Here is a 20,113-nt window from a genome sequence, read left to right as displayed (position 1 = left end):
GAAAAAGCTGATCCAAGATGTGGAAGAATCACGCAATGCTTGTTATCTCTTTAAACCTCATTTGAACTGTCCTTTCATCTCTGAACATAAATAGCCATGCTGCTGAAGATCTGGGAGAACTTGGTTCATTTCTTGTCTGAATGTGTGTAGAATGTAGCGTGGTGATTTCATTTTATTCGTGTAACTTGAAATTGAAGTGTATTCTGTAAATACCTTTGGTACCAGTGAATCGAGAACTCCCATGTGTCATTAAAATCAGTTATTGTCTTCTGAAACGAGTTTTGGACCTTAATGGTTGAGTCTTGTCAACTCATGTCAACTTGTCAGCTTGGAAATGTGGTTTCCCAGGAAAGATCATGACAGATAGTGAGACCCAAAAGCTTGAGTGACAGACTTCTTGGAGAGGATTGTTTAGAAAGTAGATGGGAGGGTTGTCCAGTCGGTCTTTTCAGAGAGACATAGTAAGAGTGTGAGATTTGTCAGGATTGAAAGACATGTTCCACTTGTTTGACCAGTCTGTGATTTTTTTCCAGGTCTGCAGAGAGTGAGGAGGCTGCAGACTGCCGATCTGAGGGATGAGGAATGGAGCGGAGAGAATGGAGTCATCAGCAAAGAGATAGAGAGGATTTTAAAGAGAGTCAGAGAGATCATTGATGAAGACCAGAAAAAGCGCTGGGCCCAGAACTCTGCATTGGGGAACTCCAGCCTGAACAGGAAGAGGAGATGAGAGAAACCCATTCAGGGCCACACGTTGACTACGACTAGAGAGGAAGTCCGCAAGCCATGCGTGGAGATTTCCATGGATACCATAGGAGAGTTTGGTGTCATACATACTAAGATACTAATTGAAAGTAAACCATGGCTCGTCGGCTACCCACCTTGGAATACACGGATTACACGACACTGCTGGTAACCCCCTTCAGTCGTAAAAGCTGATGTGCCGTTGCACCTCTAGATCACCACGGATTGCAAAAATATTTTGCATGTGTTGTAACAACATGAAAAGGAACACTTTTAGCACCAGACAGAAAATGTGCTGGAAATGTGTATTTTGATGCACCCTAATGGCTGGGTTATGATTCATACCCAGTCCAGACAGCTCAGAGACAAGTGTGCGTACGTCTCAGGTACAATTGTATGGTTGAGGAATTAAAATAATCTTCAAAGCATCCTTTACCTGACAAACTCAAGCATCACAGCAGCATTCAAGATGCAGTATACATTGTTTTATTGTTTTAGTCGCATTTACTTGACAAGGCAAAGAAAAAAAAAAAGTAACAATTTTCTTTTAATTCTGACAGACAAAAAATTATATATATATATATATATATATATATATATATATATACATATATATATATATATATATATATATATATATATATATATATATATATATATATATATATATATATATATATATATATATATACATTTTTCGGCATTTTGCTGCATAAACTTCATTTGGGCCTAAAAACACACACAAAGTATCAAGATAGACCTCTATTTTATCGTGAGTAATCACCAATGCTTTGAAAGATTCTGAGTGCTCCGACATCCAGGACGTCGCCTTTTTCCGGTCGTATCTTGAAAACCACCGACAGAGGGGAGTGATGCAGTTGGAGGGAAAAAACGAAGAACTGCTGTCGTCCAACACAAGGGCATGAAGCTTCGCCCTGCAGAAGGCCTTCACAGGTGTGATTTGTACGGAACTCGTAAAACAAAATGTCTGTGCGCTTTATGAAAACAACCATATGGTGTAAGGGAATTAGCAAGGCCTTTGTTTGTTTAAGGCTTTGTTTTCTTTGCCGATTTGATGTCCACAGGGACTTCAGCCTTTCGCTTCTGCAGGTATTTGAGGGGAAAGTGAGATGATAATGATAACAATATTAAAGTCGTAACATGCAAGTTGTTCGAAAATAAATGAGTTCACGCATTTTATTAATTTATAATGGAAGGCGGAATTTCTTAACAAGCATTTCTGTTAAAGGAAATTGAAGTATGGCAGCAGGTGTAAGGGTTTGAGGTCAATTAGACAACTAGGAACTAATTACTCACAGCTCCAGGTTTTGGGCCATGCCTTTTCTTCTCTGCCTTCTCCTTCTCTTCCAATTCGAGGTTCTCACGCTCAATCAGAGTGATGAGAGTGTTGCAACGTCGCTGTAACTCCTGTAAAGCAGATGGCCAGCTGAGTGTTGGGTATTGGAACAAGAATCAGGAAGGATTACAAACTTGGATGGTCGATAGCATGGTGAAAGTATGGCGACAAAGAAAGAACTAAAAGAGTGACCCCTGCCAGGTTGAGAAATATCGTCTTTGGCACGCACACACATTGCAATTTTCATCAGGTGGCCTCCTTACTGTTCACAACCGATAGCTTCCTCACCATTGCGGTACGAGACTTGATGAACCAGTCGAAGCGGAACTGCGGCGATGAGCGAATGCACTGCCGCAACTCATCATAGACACTCTCCTTGTCAAAGCCCAGGCGGTGCAACATACACACCAGGAAGCGGTCCTCCTCCTCGGTGTAATTCTTGCCCTTGTTGGTGCCATAAGCGATGCGCAACTGGTAGAAAGGAGCCCGGTACCTGGCAATCTGACAGATGACAACCGAATCATCATGGAAAATCCCACCAGGTTATTATCTTTAACAAAACAAATAAAAAATTCAGCAATTATTATTATCATAATCACTAAATTATTATTAAATTGAATTATCATAATTATTAAATTATTATTATTAAATTATTATCTTTAACATGCAGTCATAATCAATGGTCATTAAAGGCAAGGATCTTCACAAAGTCAGCGTGGCAATATTTTTTCCGCATAATTCATGAATACAATAAGGATGCATTAATTATCCGTTTTCACCTCACTTGCTGAAACATGTCTCAATCAACTATAGTGCAACATCAAACCTAAAGAGGTATTTCTCAATGACCTGAAGTTTTCTCACCTTTGCGTCGAGGGCCTTTTTGATACTGGCGCGGCGCTGAATCCGGGCTTCACCCCGCTCGATCTGGGCCATTATCCTCTCAATGTCCTGCAGCTCACTGCAGCGCTCCCAAAACACCGCTGCACAACATGGGGGAAGCAATACATGCTTTTCCCCACTTTGTTCATTTAATTACTTGCAAAATCGAAGAATTTTCAAGTGTATTGGTCTCGGTTGCGTTTGTTATTCTGTCCATTTGATTTTAGAAGTTTTTAGAAAACAGACAAACAGTTTGTCTGTCTGTTTGTCACTCGCCTCTAGGTCAGAATTCTAAACCGATCATCATGAAATTTCACCATGGTTGTAGAGGTCGTCACAATTGAGAAGCCTATTGATTTTGAGGTCAAAAGTCATCTGGAGTTCAAATTTCTAAATTTGCCATTTTTCATCCAAATGGACTTGAAAATTGAACAGCATTTGTATATTGAGTCTCTAAATAGGGAAACCAACTATTTTTGAGGTCAAAAGGTCAAAGGTCAAACTTCCAAAATCATAAATTTTCATCCAATGGACTTGAAAATTTAACAGCATTTGCAGTGCCTCACTAAATTGGTAAACCAACTATTTAAGGTCAAAGGTCAACTCTAGGTCAAACTTCTAAAATCATCAATTTTCATCTGAAAAATCGTCACTTTTCATCCGATTGACTTGGAAATTAAACATCAATTGTATAGTGCCTCATTTAATTGGGAAACCAACTATTTTAAGGTCAAAAGTCAACTCAAGGTCAAACTTCTAAAATCAATTTTCATCTAAAAAATCATAAATTTGCATCCGATTGACTTGGAATTTAAACAGCATTTGCAAAGTGCCTCACTGAATTGGGAAGCCAACTATTTTTGAGGTCAAAAGATCAAAGGTCAACTCAAGGTCAAACTTCCAAAATCATCAATTTTCATCTGAAAAGCCGTCAATTTTCATCAAATTGACTTGGAAATTTAACATCATTTGCATATTGAGTCATTAAATAGGGAAACAACTATGTTTGAGGTCCAAAGGTCAAACTTCCAAAATCATCAATTTTCATCTGAAAAGCCGTCAATTTTCATCCGATTGACTTGAAAAATTAACATTTGCACAGTGCCTCACTGAATTGGGAAACTAACTGTTTAAGGTCAAAAGGTCAAAGGTTGTCACTTCTAAAAGGTCAAAGGTCAAACTTCTAAAATCATCAATTTTCATATGATAAATCGTCACTTTTCATCCTATTGACCTGAGCTTTGATCAAGATCGTCAATTTGAATCTTGATGAAATGGACAATTTGCTGGATTAATGGCAACCTTCTTTGGGGAAAGGGGTTGGATTTTGCAAGTATCGTACCCTGCATGACGTCTTCTTGTTTTTTGGGTTTTTTTTGCTATAAGTGATTAGGGCAATGAATAAATTCCTTTTTGTGAAACTCAACCATTATGACACACCCGAGTACTCCATGACCTCCTCAGGTAGCTTTCCCTCCACATCGTGTGAGATGTTTTCCACATCATCCCGACCCCACTTCTCGTTTGCCTTCACAAACTGATTGAAGTCGCGTTTGGTCCAGTTGGTGAAGCCCTGGGCAGCAGCCACCACAAAAAAATAAATATAAGAAACAAAGATATGGTAGTGATCAAAAAGATGTTCATTTTCTTCATTGCATTCAACACCCTTGCAGCAGTGAGAAAGAGGAAAACACCTGAGTGAGCAGTCTTTCCTTCTCCTCCAGCTCCTCCTCTGCAAGAGGCTCCGCTTCATCCACCTTCTGTTGTTCCTCAAGTTGAACCTGAGCCGGGTTCTCAACCTCGGGGTTCTTGGGAACCTTGTGAAATACAAAATGTGGAATGAAGAGACCGGAATCTTGTGAATAGGAGACAGTAGTGAACTAGAACGGCACTCAGTAGAGAGCATACCTCCGCCAAGTGAACAGTTTACGTTTTGTATCTCAGAGTAGACCAGAAAATCACAATATAGAATCACATTTAATCAAAATCAATCACAGGAATCACCATAGGTCCAGTCTTTCATACACTGATCTACCCCTCGGCAGAATAGTCATGGTATTTTACATGGAAAAGGAAACAAAGGAATATGCAGTGTCTCATTAATGGTCAAGGCTATCTTTGACACATACTGATAACGACGTTCAGGAAATGAAAAGATACAAAAGAGTTATTGGAGTAGTTATCCAATCGGAGCTTGGGAATCATTCAAAGTAACAGTTCTTGCAGTTCATCCAATAAGAGAGTAGGTAAACAGATTTTACCCCTGTATAGTATAGAAGGCACTCATTGTTATCCCCGCACAGATGTCACATCAAAATACTTTTTTCCAAGACTGATTGCTCGATACAATGTGTTTTGCCCAGATTCTATGCCGACAGTTTTTTTTTTTTTTTTGTATACATAATCGAGGCTCGTGAAAGAGCTAACATTTATCACACAAACAAATCAAACACACAAACAAACAAAGTATATAAAAAGGGGAGCGGTAGACAAGATGGGGAGAGAAGGGGAAGCACATAAACACAACATTTGAGAGCAGGGACATCGGGAATGTGTGAGAGGGAGAGGGCTTGGGGGGAGGCGGCGTGGGAATGGGGGGTGGGGAGGGTGGGAGAAGTATAAACACAAGGGCACCAAGGACTTCCAGGAAAGAAGTTGGTATTTCAAAAAAGTGGATTGGGGGTGAAATTAGCGGGGGTAGAAAAGATTAAGGTTTTGGATGGGGGAAGATAAGCGATGGTGGTGAACAGCTGTTTTAAAGACCTGGAGGGAGGAGGGCCTTGTATGTGGTGAGGAGCTCAGGTGTGCCAAGGAAGGACTTCGCACGACGGAGGATGCCCAGTCGGCGACTGGCTTTGGAGGCCAGATTTGAAATGTGGTTTTCCCAGGAAAGATCATGGCAGATAGTGAGACCCAAAAGCTTGAGTGCCAGAACTTCTTGGAGAGGATTATTCAGAAAGTGGATGGGAGGGTTGTCCAGTCGGTCTTTTCGGAGAGACATCGTAAGAGTGTGAGATTTGTCAAGATTGAAAGACTGGTTCCACTTGTTTGCCCAGTCTGTGATTTCGTCCAGGTCTGCAGAGAGTGAGGAGGCTGCAGACTGCCGATCTGAGGGATGAGGAATGGAGCGGCAGAGAGTGGAGTCATCAGCAAAGAGACAGAGAGGATTTTCAAGAGAGTCGGAGAGATCATTGATGAAGACCAGAAAAAGCACAGGCCCAGAACACTGCCTTGGGGAACTCCAGCCTGAACAGGAAGAGGAGATGAGAGAAACCCATTCAGGGCCACACGTTGACTACGACTAGAGAGGAAGTCCGCCAGCCATGCGTGGAGATTTCCATGGATAACAAAGGAGGAGAAGTTGGTGAGCAGAGCGGGGTGCCAGACCGTATCGAAGGCACGTGATATGTCGAGGGAGACAGCTCTAATTTCCTGTTTGGCATTGAGGACCTCCATCCATTGTTGAGACAGCAGAAGCAGCATGTCCAGAGTAGAGTGACCTGGTCTGAAACCAAATTGATGATCAGAGATCAAGCCATTGGAGAAGAGGAAAGATTTCATATCCGAAGCAATGATGGATTCCATGACTTTGCTGATAACTGGGAGAAGGCTGATTGGTCTGTAGTTGCAAGGATCTGTTTTTGCACCTTTTTTGTGTAAAGCGGTGATGTTGGCTGATTTCCAAGCAGATGGCAGATGACCTTGAGCAAAGGAGAGGGTGGAGAGAACAGAGGGAGGGAGTGAAAGAGCGGAAGAACAGGATTTTAGGACCCGTGGGCTGATGCCCTCAGGTCCAGTTGCAGAATCAGTCAAGGGTTGAGACAGAAACTTTTCCACCTTGTCAGGAGGAAAGGACAGAGTCCAGGAGCAGCTGGGTACGACTGGGTACGGTGGGTACAGAGAGGGATGGGTTTGGGACACAAGATTTAGAGGCAAACACAGAGTTGAGGCATTCAGCTTTTTCACGTGCGGAGTCAGCTGTGTAGCTGTTTGAGGTAAGGGAGGGGATGGAGGGGGAACAAATACCAGAAACAGATTTGACCAGACGCTAACAGGATTTTGAAGAGGGAGACAGATAAGGGACCTCGGTCTTGAGAACGGAGAGATATTGTTTCCTGGCTCTCCTGAGGGTGGACACACACTTGTTTCGGGCTTTGTGAAAGGAAATGAGATTTCCTTCCGTTGGATTTGCTTTCAAGGAGACGAAGGCAAGTTGTTTCTGGGCAACAGCCTCACCACAAGATTCCGTGTACCATGGACGGGAAGAAGGGTATGACAACTGAAGACGAGATGGGATAAATCTGTGCATGAGAGAGAGCAATTTACTTTGGAAGAATTCCCAGGATGAGTTGATGTCAGAGGTGGTCGAGATGGGAGACCAGTCCAGATGATTGATGGCTGCTTGAAGACCATGCCAGTTGGCCTGAGTGAAATGCCAGACTCGTCGATGCTGAGCAGGCTCCCTGAGAATGGTCAGAGAGATGGCACAAGATCAGATGAGCCGATTGGAGCAGAAGAAGAGCAGCAGACATTTTCAGGGAAGTTAGTCATAACCAAGTCCAGAAGAGAAGATGCTCCGTTGACTGAGATCCGGGTCGGGAAATTGACAGATTGTGTCAGTCCCAGTGAGTCTCAGAAGTGCTTTGCTGAGGAGCCATGGCTGATGAGAGAGGTACCCACACCCAGCCAACTGGCATGGTGACAATTGAAATCACCACATGTGAGGAAGAGAGAGTTGGGATGAGTAGATAGAGGTTGGGCCAATTTATCAGACAGCGAGATGCAGATGGAGTCATCACTGTTTGGTGGACGGTACAACACACATATGAACAAAAGGTGGGAGCGAAGGGGAAGCCGTAGCAAAGGTATTCCTGGGGGTGAGGTGGAGAGAGTGCAGTGCAGGGCGAGTGAGGAAGAGAGTTTTTTTTATAAAGATAGCAACCCCCCTCCAGGACGAGGCTCAGGTCTATCATACCGGAGGAGGGAGTAACCCAGGAGAGATACTAAGGAATCAGAGACATCATGAAGGAGGAATGTTTCTGTTAAGCACATCACGTCTGGTTTGTCAGAAGCAACCTGTATGGAGAGATCAGTTAAGTTTGAACGAAGGCCCTGGATGTTTGAGGTCCATACCGTTAATGAAGAGGAAGGGGGCGCATCGGATAAAAGAACAGGGGGGAGGAGGGGTCGGGTAAGATGTGGAAGAGGAGGAAGAGGTAGGGAGAGCTGTTGAAGGTGTGTCAGAGATTTCAGAATAGCTTGGAGAAAGGGAAGGATGGGGTGGACAAAAGGTTTGATGGTGATTGGGTGAGGCACAATGAGGTGTTATTTGAGGAGGGGGAAGAGCGAGGCAGAAGGTTGGGGGAGATGGAGGTAAGAGTTGGAAGGGGGAAGAAGGGGGGAGGACGCTTTGAGGAGGAGGGGTGAGAGGAGGGAAATGGAGAAGAAATTAGGGTGGGGAGATTTGAAGGGGGTGGCGAGGGGGAGTTTATGAGGGGAGGGGTGAGGGGGTAGTTTAGGAGGGAAGGGACAAGGGGAGGGATTTGAAAGGGATGGGAGATGGGGGAGATTTGGAGGGAAGGGGTGAGGGAGGAGTCTAGGAGGGGAGGGGTGAGGGGGAGTCTAGGAGGGGAGGGGTGAGGGGGAGTCTAGGAGGGGAGGGGTGTGGGGGGAGTTTAGGAGGGAAGGGGCAAGGGGGGAGATTTGAAAGGGATGGGTGATGGGGAGGATTTGGAGGGGAGGGGCAAGGGGGAAGATTTGAAAGGGATGGGTGATGGGGAAGATTTGGAGGGGAGGGGTGATGGGGAGTGTTTTGGAGGGGAGGGGTGATGGGGAAGATTTGGAGAGGAGGGGTGAGATTGGATTTCTGAAAGTGTACGATTAATGGGAAACGAACATTTTTTGCAAAATGAGTTTCTTGTGACCTTCGAGTTAAAAATACGTTTAAGGACGCTGGAGGGGGTGTGGAGTGCAGGTGAGTTTAGGGAATGTATGAAATAGGAAGTGTAAGAGATGGAATTTTTTTTTGGGATGAATAGATTTGGTGAGCAAGTCGAAAGCAACCTTTTAAAGAAGAAGAAGAAAAAGGTGTTATAATATACGACAGAATACAGTACTTCAGGGGAAAGTTTAAACATTTTAAAGTTTAACAGTGAAAAACTATCTGGGGAAATGGGGGAGAAACACGTTGTCGAAGAACGAACGAACGAATAACAACAACAACAACAACAACAGGCATTTTAAGGCCATTTTCTCTGCAAGAGCATGGGTTAGCCTTGCGGTCCCCATGACAATGTTCTCCATTTTGCCCTATTTTCTGCATCTCCCCTTGTTAACCCCCTTGCCCGCATTTGTTCTTCGACCATCTTTAGCCAAGTCTTTCTCGGTCTTCCCCGTCCTCTACTTCCTTCTACATTCATTTCCGTCACTCTTCTCAACCAGTCACTTTCATCCTTCCTCAACACATGACCAAACCATCTCAAACTGTTTCACTTCACAGCATCCATCACAGGCTCTATTCCCATCATCTTTCGCAATTCATCATTTGTCTTCCTCTCTCTCAACGATACTCCACACATCCACCGAACCATTCGTATTTCCATCCTTTCCAGCCTTCGCTGCTGCTCTACGTTCATTACCCATGTCTCGCTCCCATAAATCATAACACTTCTCACACGTGCAGCATACACCTTTCCCTTCAGCTTCAACGACACTCCCCTCCTCGTCAGCACGCCACTCAGTTCCCGAAACTTCTTCCATGCACATCTCACTCGAGCAACCGTTGCCGAGTCTGATCCACCTTCTCCATTCAGCATGTCTCAGAGGTAATAAAATGTTTTCACACCTTCCAGCTTCACACCGTCTCGAAGATCCAACTCAACATTTCCTCCATCTGCAGCTCCCTCTGTGCACACCTTACACTTGAATGTAGCTGCCACACTGGTTAATGACCCTCTCAAACCACGACATTTTTGATGAACCCACTCAGCGCACATTGTACATTGAATGGAATTCACTCCGACACCCTTCCTGCACACAGCACACGGCCTCTTCCCAGTTCTTTCCACCTCACCACATGCTTTACCACTTGCCATCACCTTCGTTTTTCCGATATTCACATTCAGACCTTTTGTCTCTATACATTCCTTCCACTTGTTCATCTTCTCCTGCAGTCCATCCATACTTTCTGCAATCAACACCAGATCATCTGCACACAACAACTCCCACGGTAAACCCTCCTTTACGTTCTGAGCCAGCACCTCCATCACAGCTACAAATAATAGTGGACTTAGTACCGACCCCTGATGCACTCCCACCTTCACCTCAAACTCACCACTGTTCCCGTCCTTCGTCCTTACAGCTGTGCGCGCTCTTTTGTTCATTGCCATCACTACTCTGATCAACCATTCCTCCACTCCTAACTTCCTCAATGCCCATGTCACTACTTCACGTGGAACCCTATCGAATGCTTTCTCCAGATCAACAAACCCAAGAAATAACTTCTTCCTCTTCTCCATATACTTCTCTTGCAACTGCCTCACAATAAAAAGCGCATCTGTCGTTCCTCTTCCTGGCATAAATCCAAACTGCATTTCGTCAATCTTCACTTTCTTCCTTATCCTCCTCTCCAACACCCTTTCCAATACCTTCATTCCATGCTCCAATAACTTTATCGCTCGATATGAGCCACAGTCCAGAGGGTCACCTTTCCCCTTGTATAGAGGGACGAGGGTACTCAGTTCCCAATCCACTGGAATGCGGCCTTCTTTCACCACCAGATTGCAGATCTCTGTCATTCTCTTCACACACCAATTTCCAGCTGCCTTCAACATATCTCCCAGAACAACCGTCGGCCCTCCCGCTTTTCTACTCTTCATTGCTTTTGTCGCTTCCTCAACTTCCTTCTCGGTTATCTTCTCTGCCTGTCCTAAAACGGGGTTACTCTCTCCATTGCCATCCCATTCATTCTCTGCATTCAACAGTATTTCCATGTATCTCTTTCATCTTCCTTTAATTCCATCTGGGTCCACAACGATTTGTCCCACTTCATCCTTCAAGCAACTCACCCCCATCACATCACACCTCTCTTTCGCTATCTGCTTTGCAATCCTGAATACCGCTCTCTGACCCTCTTCCAAATCCAAGCGTTCTCCGAACATTTTCCTACATGCCTCCTGTGCCTTTGCTACCTCTTTCTTTGCAGCCTTCTTGGCTGCCTTATAACTTTCATGCTCTGCCTTTTCTGCCCCCATACCCTTCGACTTCTGCCACTCCTTGAACTTCTTCCTCTTCTCATCAATCTTCTTTCCAACTTCATCATCCCACCACCATGTTTCCAAGTGCCTCGGTGGTCCTTTTGTCCATCCACATACCTCACCAACGGCTCCCAACAGACTATCTTTCATTGACATCCAACCACTTTCAAGCTCAACCACATCATCCTCTACCATATTCAGCCTCTCTTTTAATGCCTCCCTCACTGTCACCTCTTTCAACTTCCACACCTTCATTCTCGGTTGGTACTTCACCCGCCGAGCTCTCCTCGCACCTTTCACCCTTATGTCGCAGACAACCAAGTGGTGCTGTGAAACAGCCTCCTCCCCCGGGATCACCTTTGTGTCCTGGAGGTGCCCCCTATCTCGCCTATGCACCATCAGGTAGTCAACGGTTGTCGTCGACCCACCTGACGTGTATGTAACAAGCTTATTATCCTCTTTCTGGAACTGGGAGCGATAACTGAGTATTACAAATCAACAAATCAGCTCCATCAGCAAACTCCAAAATCTTTTCACCTTCTCCATTTCTCACACTATATCCGTAACCCCCATTAACTCCCTCAAAACCGTCCATACTCCTTCCCACATGTCCATTTAGGTCTGCTCCTACCACAACAACTTCCTCATCTTTCACGTTTTCCATCAGCTTCTCTATAGCACACCAGAACTTGTCCTTCTCTTCATCGCTCCGACCAACCTGCGGAGCATATCCCGAGATGACGTTCACCAAGAGCTTTCCAATCATCATTTTCACCATCATCAACCTTTCACTCACTCTCGTCACACTCACCACACTGTTTACAAACTCCTCAGAAAACAGGACACCAACACCATTCACACCTTCTGGGCACCCTTGCCACACAAACTTGTATTTCTGTCCCTGCCTACCCTTCACCATTCTCACACCACTTCCCTTCCATCTCGTCTCCTGCACACAACATACATTGTATGTATTGTATGATATACATGTATGTCCATTCTTCTTCTGACCAATACTTCCACTACTTCTCCTGATCTCCCTGTCATTGTCCCTACATTCCATGTCCCAAACCTCAGAAACCAATCTCCATGTCGGGCATCAGATGTTTCGTCGTCATAAATGGAATGATTTCCACCCTTGCTTCGATCGGGTTCCCCACCTTGAGTTTTGACGAGAGGGAGTGGGGTTCCCCACGGGGTACTTCGGGCTGTACCCTGCCTATATGTAGTTGTAATTGTCATGGTTCTCTTTTTGAGGCAACGTTTTTATGGCCGGATGCCCTTCCTGACGCCAACCCTTTTAGTCGCCTATTACGACACGCAGGGATACGGTGTACCTATTCTAAACCGGGGTACACACCGGGTGAACGAACGAATAAGAACAACGAATAAACGAATAAGAACAACGAATAAGAACAGAGAAGGAAATGTTGTTTTTTTTTGAGTTGAGATTTTAAACAAGGAAGTCGGCTATGGGGTGAAAAGACTGGGAAAAAAAAACAGAGAACGAAAGTTATTGGAGCACAATCGACGGACTGCTGAGAGAAAAACAAAGCCTCAAGGTAGGACACGGTACAAGGCCTCAAAAGACACGGCACGAATTAACACGATTTTCTATACAGGTATGAAAGATTAACACCGAGAATTTTCCTCGGGACCCACTGTAGGTACACACACCATAAAATAAATACAGTTTTGACGAAAATACAAATGGGAACAATTACTTAACTTCGATAGCGTGGAGAGTGTGGACAGCTGCGAAAAAACGTAACCTCGCCGGGAAGACCGGAAGCGGAAGTCAATTATGTTCATAATTCATAATTATGAACATAATTAGTACATTTATGTTCCACAAATATATATTAATTTTATTTGTGATATAGAAAGGAGTATATAGTGAATTCTAATCTACTTCATAAGTAAAACTAAAAGTTCTGGAGAATCGAAAAGGCTCGTTTGAATGGCCCATCAGGAGCTAATATGGAGTTTAATAGAAACAGCCCTTTTCGACCTCCTTACAGCTTTTCGACCTCCTTACAATTAAACCAAGAAGTTTAATTTTATTTAATCAATTAAGCAGTAATTAGCATCTGCACTTCCACACTGCAAATTCGGCCATACCAAGAATTGAGGCAATAGACCTTCTCACGGCTGCAACACTTTTCTTTAAACCTTCATTGCAACACAAACCATACCGTGATCTGAATAATAGGTGTCCACAATGTGCACGTGTATTTGCAGTCCTCTGTTGATGAAGACGTGGTCTAAAAGTGACCCATAGTCAGTGGCAGGTCTTGTAACACATTGGTTAAATCCATGACAATTCAGCACTTGTAGAAGGCTATGTTCTGGCCAGTCCAGTAGGTCATAGTTGAAGTCACCAAGTATGCCCGTTACCACAGTTCTGTTTAGAGATTACAGCAAGGCCTGTCGTCTTTCCTTGAACAGTGGAGAACTCATTGATGGAGATCTGTAGATTGTTACAATGTTGACGTTTGTTGCACATTTTGTTAGACACTGCTGTGTACTCGATTCCAGGGATGGCAGGATCAGGTGCCAGTTATTGTGCCACCATTATAATGATGCCTCCTTTTGCCACATTTGAGCTGCGTGGTCTTTCTGTTCTGTAGTACTTCATGCCTGGTAGTATTTGAGCACCGTCATTGAGATGCTGTCCCTCTCGAAAGTATGTCTCCACAAAGCAGAATACATCAATGAAAGGTATAACAGGATCACCTTTCAGGTCTTCCCGTGTTCTAGATACGATCAGATGTTCAGCAGACTGATTTTGAGGCATTCTTCATTGGTATTTAAGGAATATGGAAGTTCATATATTGGCCTTGGAGTATTGTTGAGACGATCCATTTCTATTTGAACAGCAGGATTGACTCGAATTGTGCCAGCATCAAATCCTAACAGATATAACCCTTGTAGAGTTCTAACTCTACTCAGGGCAACATAAGCTTGCCCAGGCATGAAATGTCCCCTGCCTTTCATGGAGACCACAATATTGTCCAACGTTTTTCCTTGCACCTTATGAATAGTGCAGCCCCATGCAAGGGAGAGCGGGAACTGTATACGTTTAGCCTGCACTGAATGTCTGCCTCTTCCAGCAAAGAACTGCATCTCTTGTCGCTCGATTGGCACAGCACCAGGATACGTCTGTTTGTATTGGCTGTTGGCTATAGCTTTTTTACCAACTCGTTCACTGTCAAACTTGACCACGATAGTTTGAACATCATTTCCTGTATGTTCTACAGCTACAGCAGTGCCACATACACAATTGGCAAGGCCAACAGACACGTCAATGTTGAGGATGACCATAACTCTTGCTCCTATTGCCACATACACAACTTCTCGTAACCCTCCAGTATCTGAAGGCTTTGTGGAAATGACAACACCAATCAGGCCAGTGTGCACATCTTTCTTCTTAGCAATGGCCTTGACGTCAAACACCTAGGATAGAAGAAAATATAATAAAACTTTATGCATCAGTGTGAAAGGTTATTATTAGTCCACCAGTTCACTGACTGCGTCTACTGTCACAAACGAGCAGATATCAGACGGGGATGAGGTGCAGTGCCTGTGTGTCCCGTCTCGTGTGCTCATTTAAGCGAGTCTGTAGTTTTACGAGCAGGTTCTAAGTCATTGGACGGAGCAGTAGACGTATCATTGGAGAAGAGGTACCAGATGTGGAGTCGTACGATGGTGCCAGGGGCGGCTCAGTTTCCAGGGCCGGAAAAGATGATAGCTTGGACTCTGAAGGTTGCGTACAAGTTAAAACTAGCATGTGGCTCGTTTGCATTCTTGTTGGCGTTTTTGTCCAAAGAGGTAGCTCATGGCCTGTAATATACAGAAATGAATGCACGTCTTACTTTGAGTCTGATAGGCCGGATCCTGATTTGTATCCCACTGATAAGCCGGATCTGGATTCGGATCTGAACGAAAAGCTAATCCGCTTGTTCTTGCCACTTAACCAACTCATTCACCAAGTTTTATCACAACTCGTCTACCACTTCATGAAATATCATCATATATATCATTTTTGGCCTCATCTCTTAATTTTGAAGAATCACTTAAAAATAAAAAATAAATCTCGTATCTGGATCTGAATTTGTATCTTCACCAACATTGAATCACTTTGTCCTCGTCACACACACAACCTCTCCACCAAGCTTCAACCTGATCCGTCCAAAACTTTGAAATATCATGTTCTGTATCGTTTTTGCCAGATTGCACTCCATAGTGAAGAATCAATAAATTATCGTATCCGGATCCGGATTTGGATCTTCACCAAAATCGAACCAATTCTTCTTTGTCACACACACAACCCCTCCACCAGATTAAATCCAAAATCCATAAACAACTTTTTGAGATATCCTGCACACAAACAAACTGACAGGGTTGAAAACATTACCTCCGTCTATTGCAGATGGTGGAAGTAAATATGGTAGTAGCGGAGGGAAGATGAGGTGGGGATTGGGGATGGAAGGAGGGTGGCGGGGAGGAGGTCATGTGCCCCCAGTGTACCCCCCCCCCCCTGGAACTACCCCTGTTATGAATGCAGATGAAGTGGGAAACTTCTCATGGGACTCGTAATGTCGACGGTAATGATCCTGACATAGACTCTGATTACGGGACTGCGGAAATACCTTCAGTCTTGAACAACATTCTCATATCCGTATTCGGATCTTCACCAAAATCGAATCGATTAGTCCTTGTCACACCCCCAATCTATTCACAAAGTTTCATCGAAATCAATCCACAACGTTTTGAGATATCCTGCTATGTATCGTTCTTGGCCCTATCTCCCAATGGTGAAGAATCACTTACAAATTCTAGTAGCCGGATCCGAATCCGGATCTTCACCAAAATATAATAATTTCGTCCTTGTCACATATGCTACATCTCTGCCAAATTTCTTCCGAATCCGTCCACAACTTTTTTGAGATATTTCGTTCACAAACGGGCAGATACATGGATAGACAAACAGACAGGGGTGAAAACATAACCTCCACCCACCTTTGGTGGCGGAGGTAATTTGGAAGGCACGTCAATGTTATGACATCGAATAAGTTGAGTTTCTCAATCATGACCAGAGACCATGCTACGACAAAAAGCATCAACGTTTGGTGATAATGGTCATGGGAAAAGGAAGATGCCTGAAGGACTTGAAATGAGGTGAATTCCTCTTCTCACCTTGTAACCGATTGTCTTGCGATAATGTAGAATCTCCTTCTCCAGAAGCTCGAAAAGGCGTGGAGGGAAGAACTGGAAATCTTGAATGTTTGGCTGTTTTGGGGGCCGTGGGGCCTGTATGAATAGGACAATAAAAAGGTAAAATATTCTGGACTATCCTGGTGTTCCATAAACCAAGTTTCATCACACGTGCATTGTCCCAAGTTCCATGAGAAAGGCCAAAATAAATACAGAAGCTTTTAAACATTTTCATTGGATTCAACAGCAACAAATATTTGAAAGCACGACAAGACTCTTAAGGTGAAAGGAAAATGTGTATAATGGGACGATACCTTAAATGCATGTCATACTCTTTCCCACCTTTGGTGCTTTGGGTTCGCTAACCCGCAGAGCCTCTCGGAAGTATGCATCGACGGCGTAATTAGCTTTTCGTTCACGTTTTGGTGGCTCTATCCACTCTGTGAGGCTCAACTGTCGGAAAACGTGGCAGAGAAGATGAGAATGACAATAGGGGAGGGGAAAGGGATGGGGGCTCGATACATGATATCATGGGTTAAGAAAGACAACTTTGCAATGTTATAGTGAAATATGTAAGGTGTCTCCAGAGGTAGGTGAGGTATCAAGAGCTGTAGCAGAATTCATAGGTACAATAAAAAGGTGGGGGGAGGGGCAGGAGACCCCCCTTCATTCCCCCGTCCCCAAGACGATTCCAAATTCACAATTATTGCATGCTCGCATATATTATATATATATATATATACATATATATATATATATATATATATATATATATATATATATATATATATATATATATATATATATATATATACAGTGGAACCTTGACTTACGAGTGCCCCAACTTACGAGTTTTTCGAGATACGAGCCGTCGCTCCGGCGGTTTATTGCTTTGAGATGCGAGCCGAGATCCGAGTTACGAGCTTTCGCCACCCGGTCACGTGGTTATCTTGCCGTTCAAGTACAGTATCTTTGTCGTATAGCGCTGCATTTTAGTTTTCGCATTTCGGTTATTTTGAGTTTTGCCGCCAGGTGGGTTCTGGTCACGTGGTTATCTTGCCTGCCGTGCACGTACATTATCTCTATCGTATAGCACTGCATTTTAGTTTTCGCATTTCGGTTATTTTGAGTTTTGCCGCCAGGTGGGTTCTGGTCACGTGGTTATCTTGCCTGCCGTGCACGTACAGTATCTCTATCGTATAGCGCTGCATTTTAGTTTTCGCATTTCGGTTATTTTGAGTTTTGCCGCCAGGTGGGTTCTGGTCACGTGGTTATCTTGCCTGCCGTGCACGTACAGTATCTCTATCGTATAGCGCTGCATTTTAGTTTTCGCATTTCGGTTATTTTGGCGTTGGCGCTGTGTAACGACACTTGCCTCACTCATTTTCGAAACATTTTGAAAGGGAGGAAGAAACAAACCTCGTTGGACAGGTTTTTCTTTAAACGCCCTGCAAGTGAAAGCGAGGAAAGTGTGGCGAAAAAGGCAAAAGTTATCCCCTCCACCTCCGCCAGCATCTTCGTCTGATCTTCAAGGTAAATACACTTAATGAAACCAGTTTATTTCTTTACATTGTCTTTTATTATGTACAGTATATACGAGGTCGTGCTTGTTTATACATTATTTGTTATTTATAAAGTACATTTTTCTTATTTAAAAACACGTAACAAAAAAAATTGGTGTGGTTTTTTGGGGGCTGGAACGGATTAATAGCATTTCAATGCATTTCAATGGGGAAATTTGATTTGAGATACGAGCAATTTGAGTTACGAGCTCGGTCACAGAACGAATTAAACTCGTAAGTCAAGGTTCCACTGTATATATATATATATATATATATATATATATATATATATATATATATATATATATATATATATATATATATATATATATATATATATTGTGAGAAACCACCGGTGAAACCACCTGTTCTCACCCAGATTTGGTGCCCCGCCCACCGCGTGACGTGGCCTCCTTGGAGCCTCACGCGATCGGGAGGCGATTCGGCACGCGATTGGTGGAGGGTCAGAGAGCGCGGTCGCCATCTTGTGCAACGGACGTGGCTCGAAGGCTCCGAGTGGGAAATCTAAAAAGGGCTTTCCTTGAATCCTCACGACAGCCGAGTTGGGCTGGTCGATTACAGTTCGGTATTTTACGAGCGAGTAACTCCGGAAGAGAACGAGTGATTCCCGGATCTCGTAGATTGGAACCGCGAGTGATTGCCTGCTTCGTGTTGGAGCTGCTGGCCGACCGTTCCTGCCGGCCTTGTGCGGTGAATTCCATCCTGTTACCCTCCGAGTCCCGGAGATCGTCGATTGGAGCCGCGAGTGATCTTACCTGCGTCCTGTTTGGAGCGTCTGTTGCCGACAGTTCCTGCAGGCTTTGTGCAGTTTATTCCATTTTGTTACCTTTCATGGTTTTGTGATCGAGCCAATAAAGCATCGTGCCTTACCCCTAGAAGGCCGATAAAAACACAATTGTGTTTATTGAGTTCTCTCTGTCCACTCCGTGGACTACTTGAAGCCCGGACATTAACGTCCGTATTCCGTGCTGGGAACCATTTCACAGCCGGGATCGCGACAAATGGGTTGCTCGTCCTAGGATCTTTCAAGTGAGAGACATTCGAATTGAGACGGGAATTCGGCATCTGCATCTTCTCTGCATCTTCTCACCAGCGGACGCCGTCTTGGAGGAACTTTCTCGCCGTAGGACGCTGTCTTGGGTGGTGCTTCACTGCAGAATAAGTGAGCCTCGGATCCCTCCAAACAACCGACAAAAAAAAAAAAAACGTGAGTATTTGTACGTGGTATTTTTCTCATTGGCAATTTGATGTGCGGGTGATATTGTGTAGTTCGTGTCGTATTTCCCCAACAGAGCGTTGTGTTTGAGCGTTGTGTTTTGTGCCTTGTCTTATGATAACTCGTAGCCAAGCTATGTCGACCAGAGAAGTGAGAGTTCAACCTGATCATGTTGACAGTCACGTGGGTGGCGATGTGAGCGACGCAAGCAGCCTTGACCCGGTCACTCAACCCGAGATGTTAGGAAGCGATTCCATCATGACTAAATGCATGCGTTCGCCCTTCTGGACCGGGCTGACTCCGGTTCAACAACTGGACATGTATAACAGGGAGAATGACAGGGCAGAGGCAGAGCGTGCTGCGGCAGCAGAGAGAGAGCATGCGGCAGCAGAGAGAGAGCATGCGGCAGCAGAGAGAGAGCGTGAGAGAGAGAGAGAGCGTGCGGCAGCAGCAGAGGCAGAGCGTGCTGCGGCAGCAGAGAGAGAGCATGCGGCAGCAGAGAGAGAGCATGCGGCAGCAGAGAGAGAGCGTGAGAGAGAGAGAGAGCGTGCGGCAGCAGCAGAGGCAGCAGCAGAAGCTGAACACGTCAGAGAGCATGAGTTGCGAATGTTGACTGAACGACCGCGGGCAGAGGGGTCTGCTGCAAGAGTCCCGGAAACTGTTCATGTTCGTTTGCCGGACTGGACGGGAGACACGAAGCCAGAAGCGTATCTGGAGATGGCGGAGAAGTTGTTGGCTGCCGGTGGCATTGATGAGAGCTTGTGGGTCGGCCATCTTGTGAGCCATCTATCTGAGAGGGCGAGGGAGGTATATGCGAGGATGGCAACCGAGGACGCAAACAAATACAGGGCATTGAAGGCCG

General features: G+C 44.5%; 1 protein-coding gene across 2 annotated transcripts in view; it reads right to left on the bottom strand.

Moving 5' to 3' along the window:
• Positions 1 to 1,411: 1,411 nt before the first annotated feature.
• The window catches only part of LOC137425711 (SWI/SNF-related matrix-associated actin-dependent regulator of chromatin subfamily A member 5), a 186,496-nt gene continuing 167,794 nt past the window's right edge, over positions 1,412 to 20,113 (bottom strand). For both annotated transcript variants that reach the window (XM_068114419.2, XM_068114420.2), the window contains exons 17-24: positions 16,795 to 16,905; positions 16,435 to 16,548; positions 4,675 to 4,797; positions 4,421 to 4,553; positions 2,963 to 3,081; positions 2,387 to 2,599; positions 2,059 to 2,169; positions 1,412 to 1,845 (exon numbers count right to left, since the gene is read on the bottom strand). In XM_068114419.2, the coding sequence (XP_067970520.1) occupies positions 1,789 to 1,845; positions 2,059 to 2,169; positions 2,387 to 2,599; positions 2,963 to 3,081; positions 4,421 to 4,553; positions 4,675 to 4,797; positions 16,435 to 16,548; positions 16,795 to 16,905 (981 nt within the window). In that variant the 3' untranslated portion in view covers positions 1,412 to 1,788. The remainder of the gene's footprint in view (positions 1,846 to 2,058; positions 2,170 to 2,386; positions 2,600 to 2,962; positions 3,082 to 4,420; positions 4,554 to 4,674; positions 4,798 to 16,434; positions 16,549 to 16,794; positions 16,906 to 20,113) is intronic.

Source organism: Myxine glutinosa, chromosome 4, assembly GCF_964187855.1.
Source record: "Myxine glutinosa chromosome 4, kmMyxGlut1.1, whole genome shotgun sequence".
Taxonomy (NCBI): Eukaryota; Metazoa; Chordata; class Myxini; order Myxiniformes; family Myxinidae; genus Myxine; species Myxine glutinosa.
Note: the sequence above shows the minus strand (reverse complement) of the source record. Positions and strands in the feature narration are given on the sequence as shown.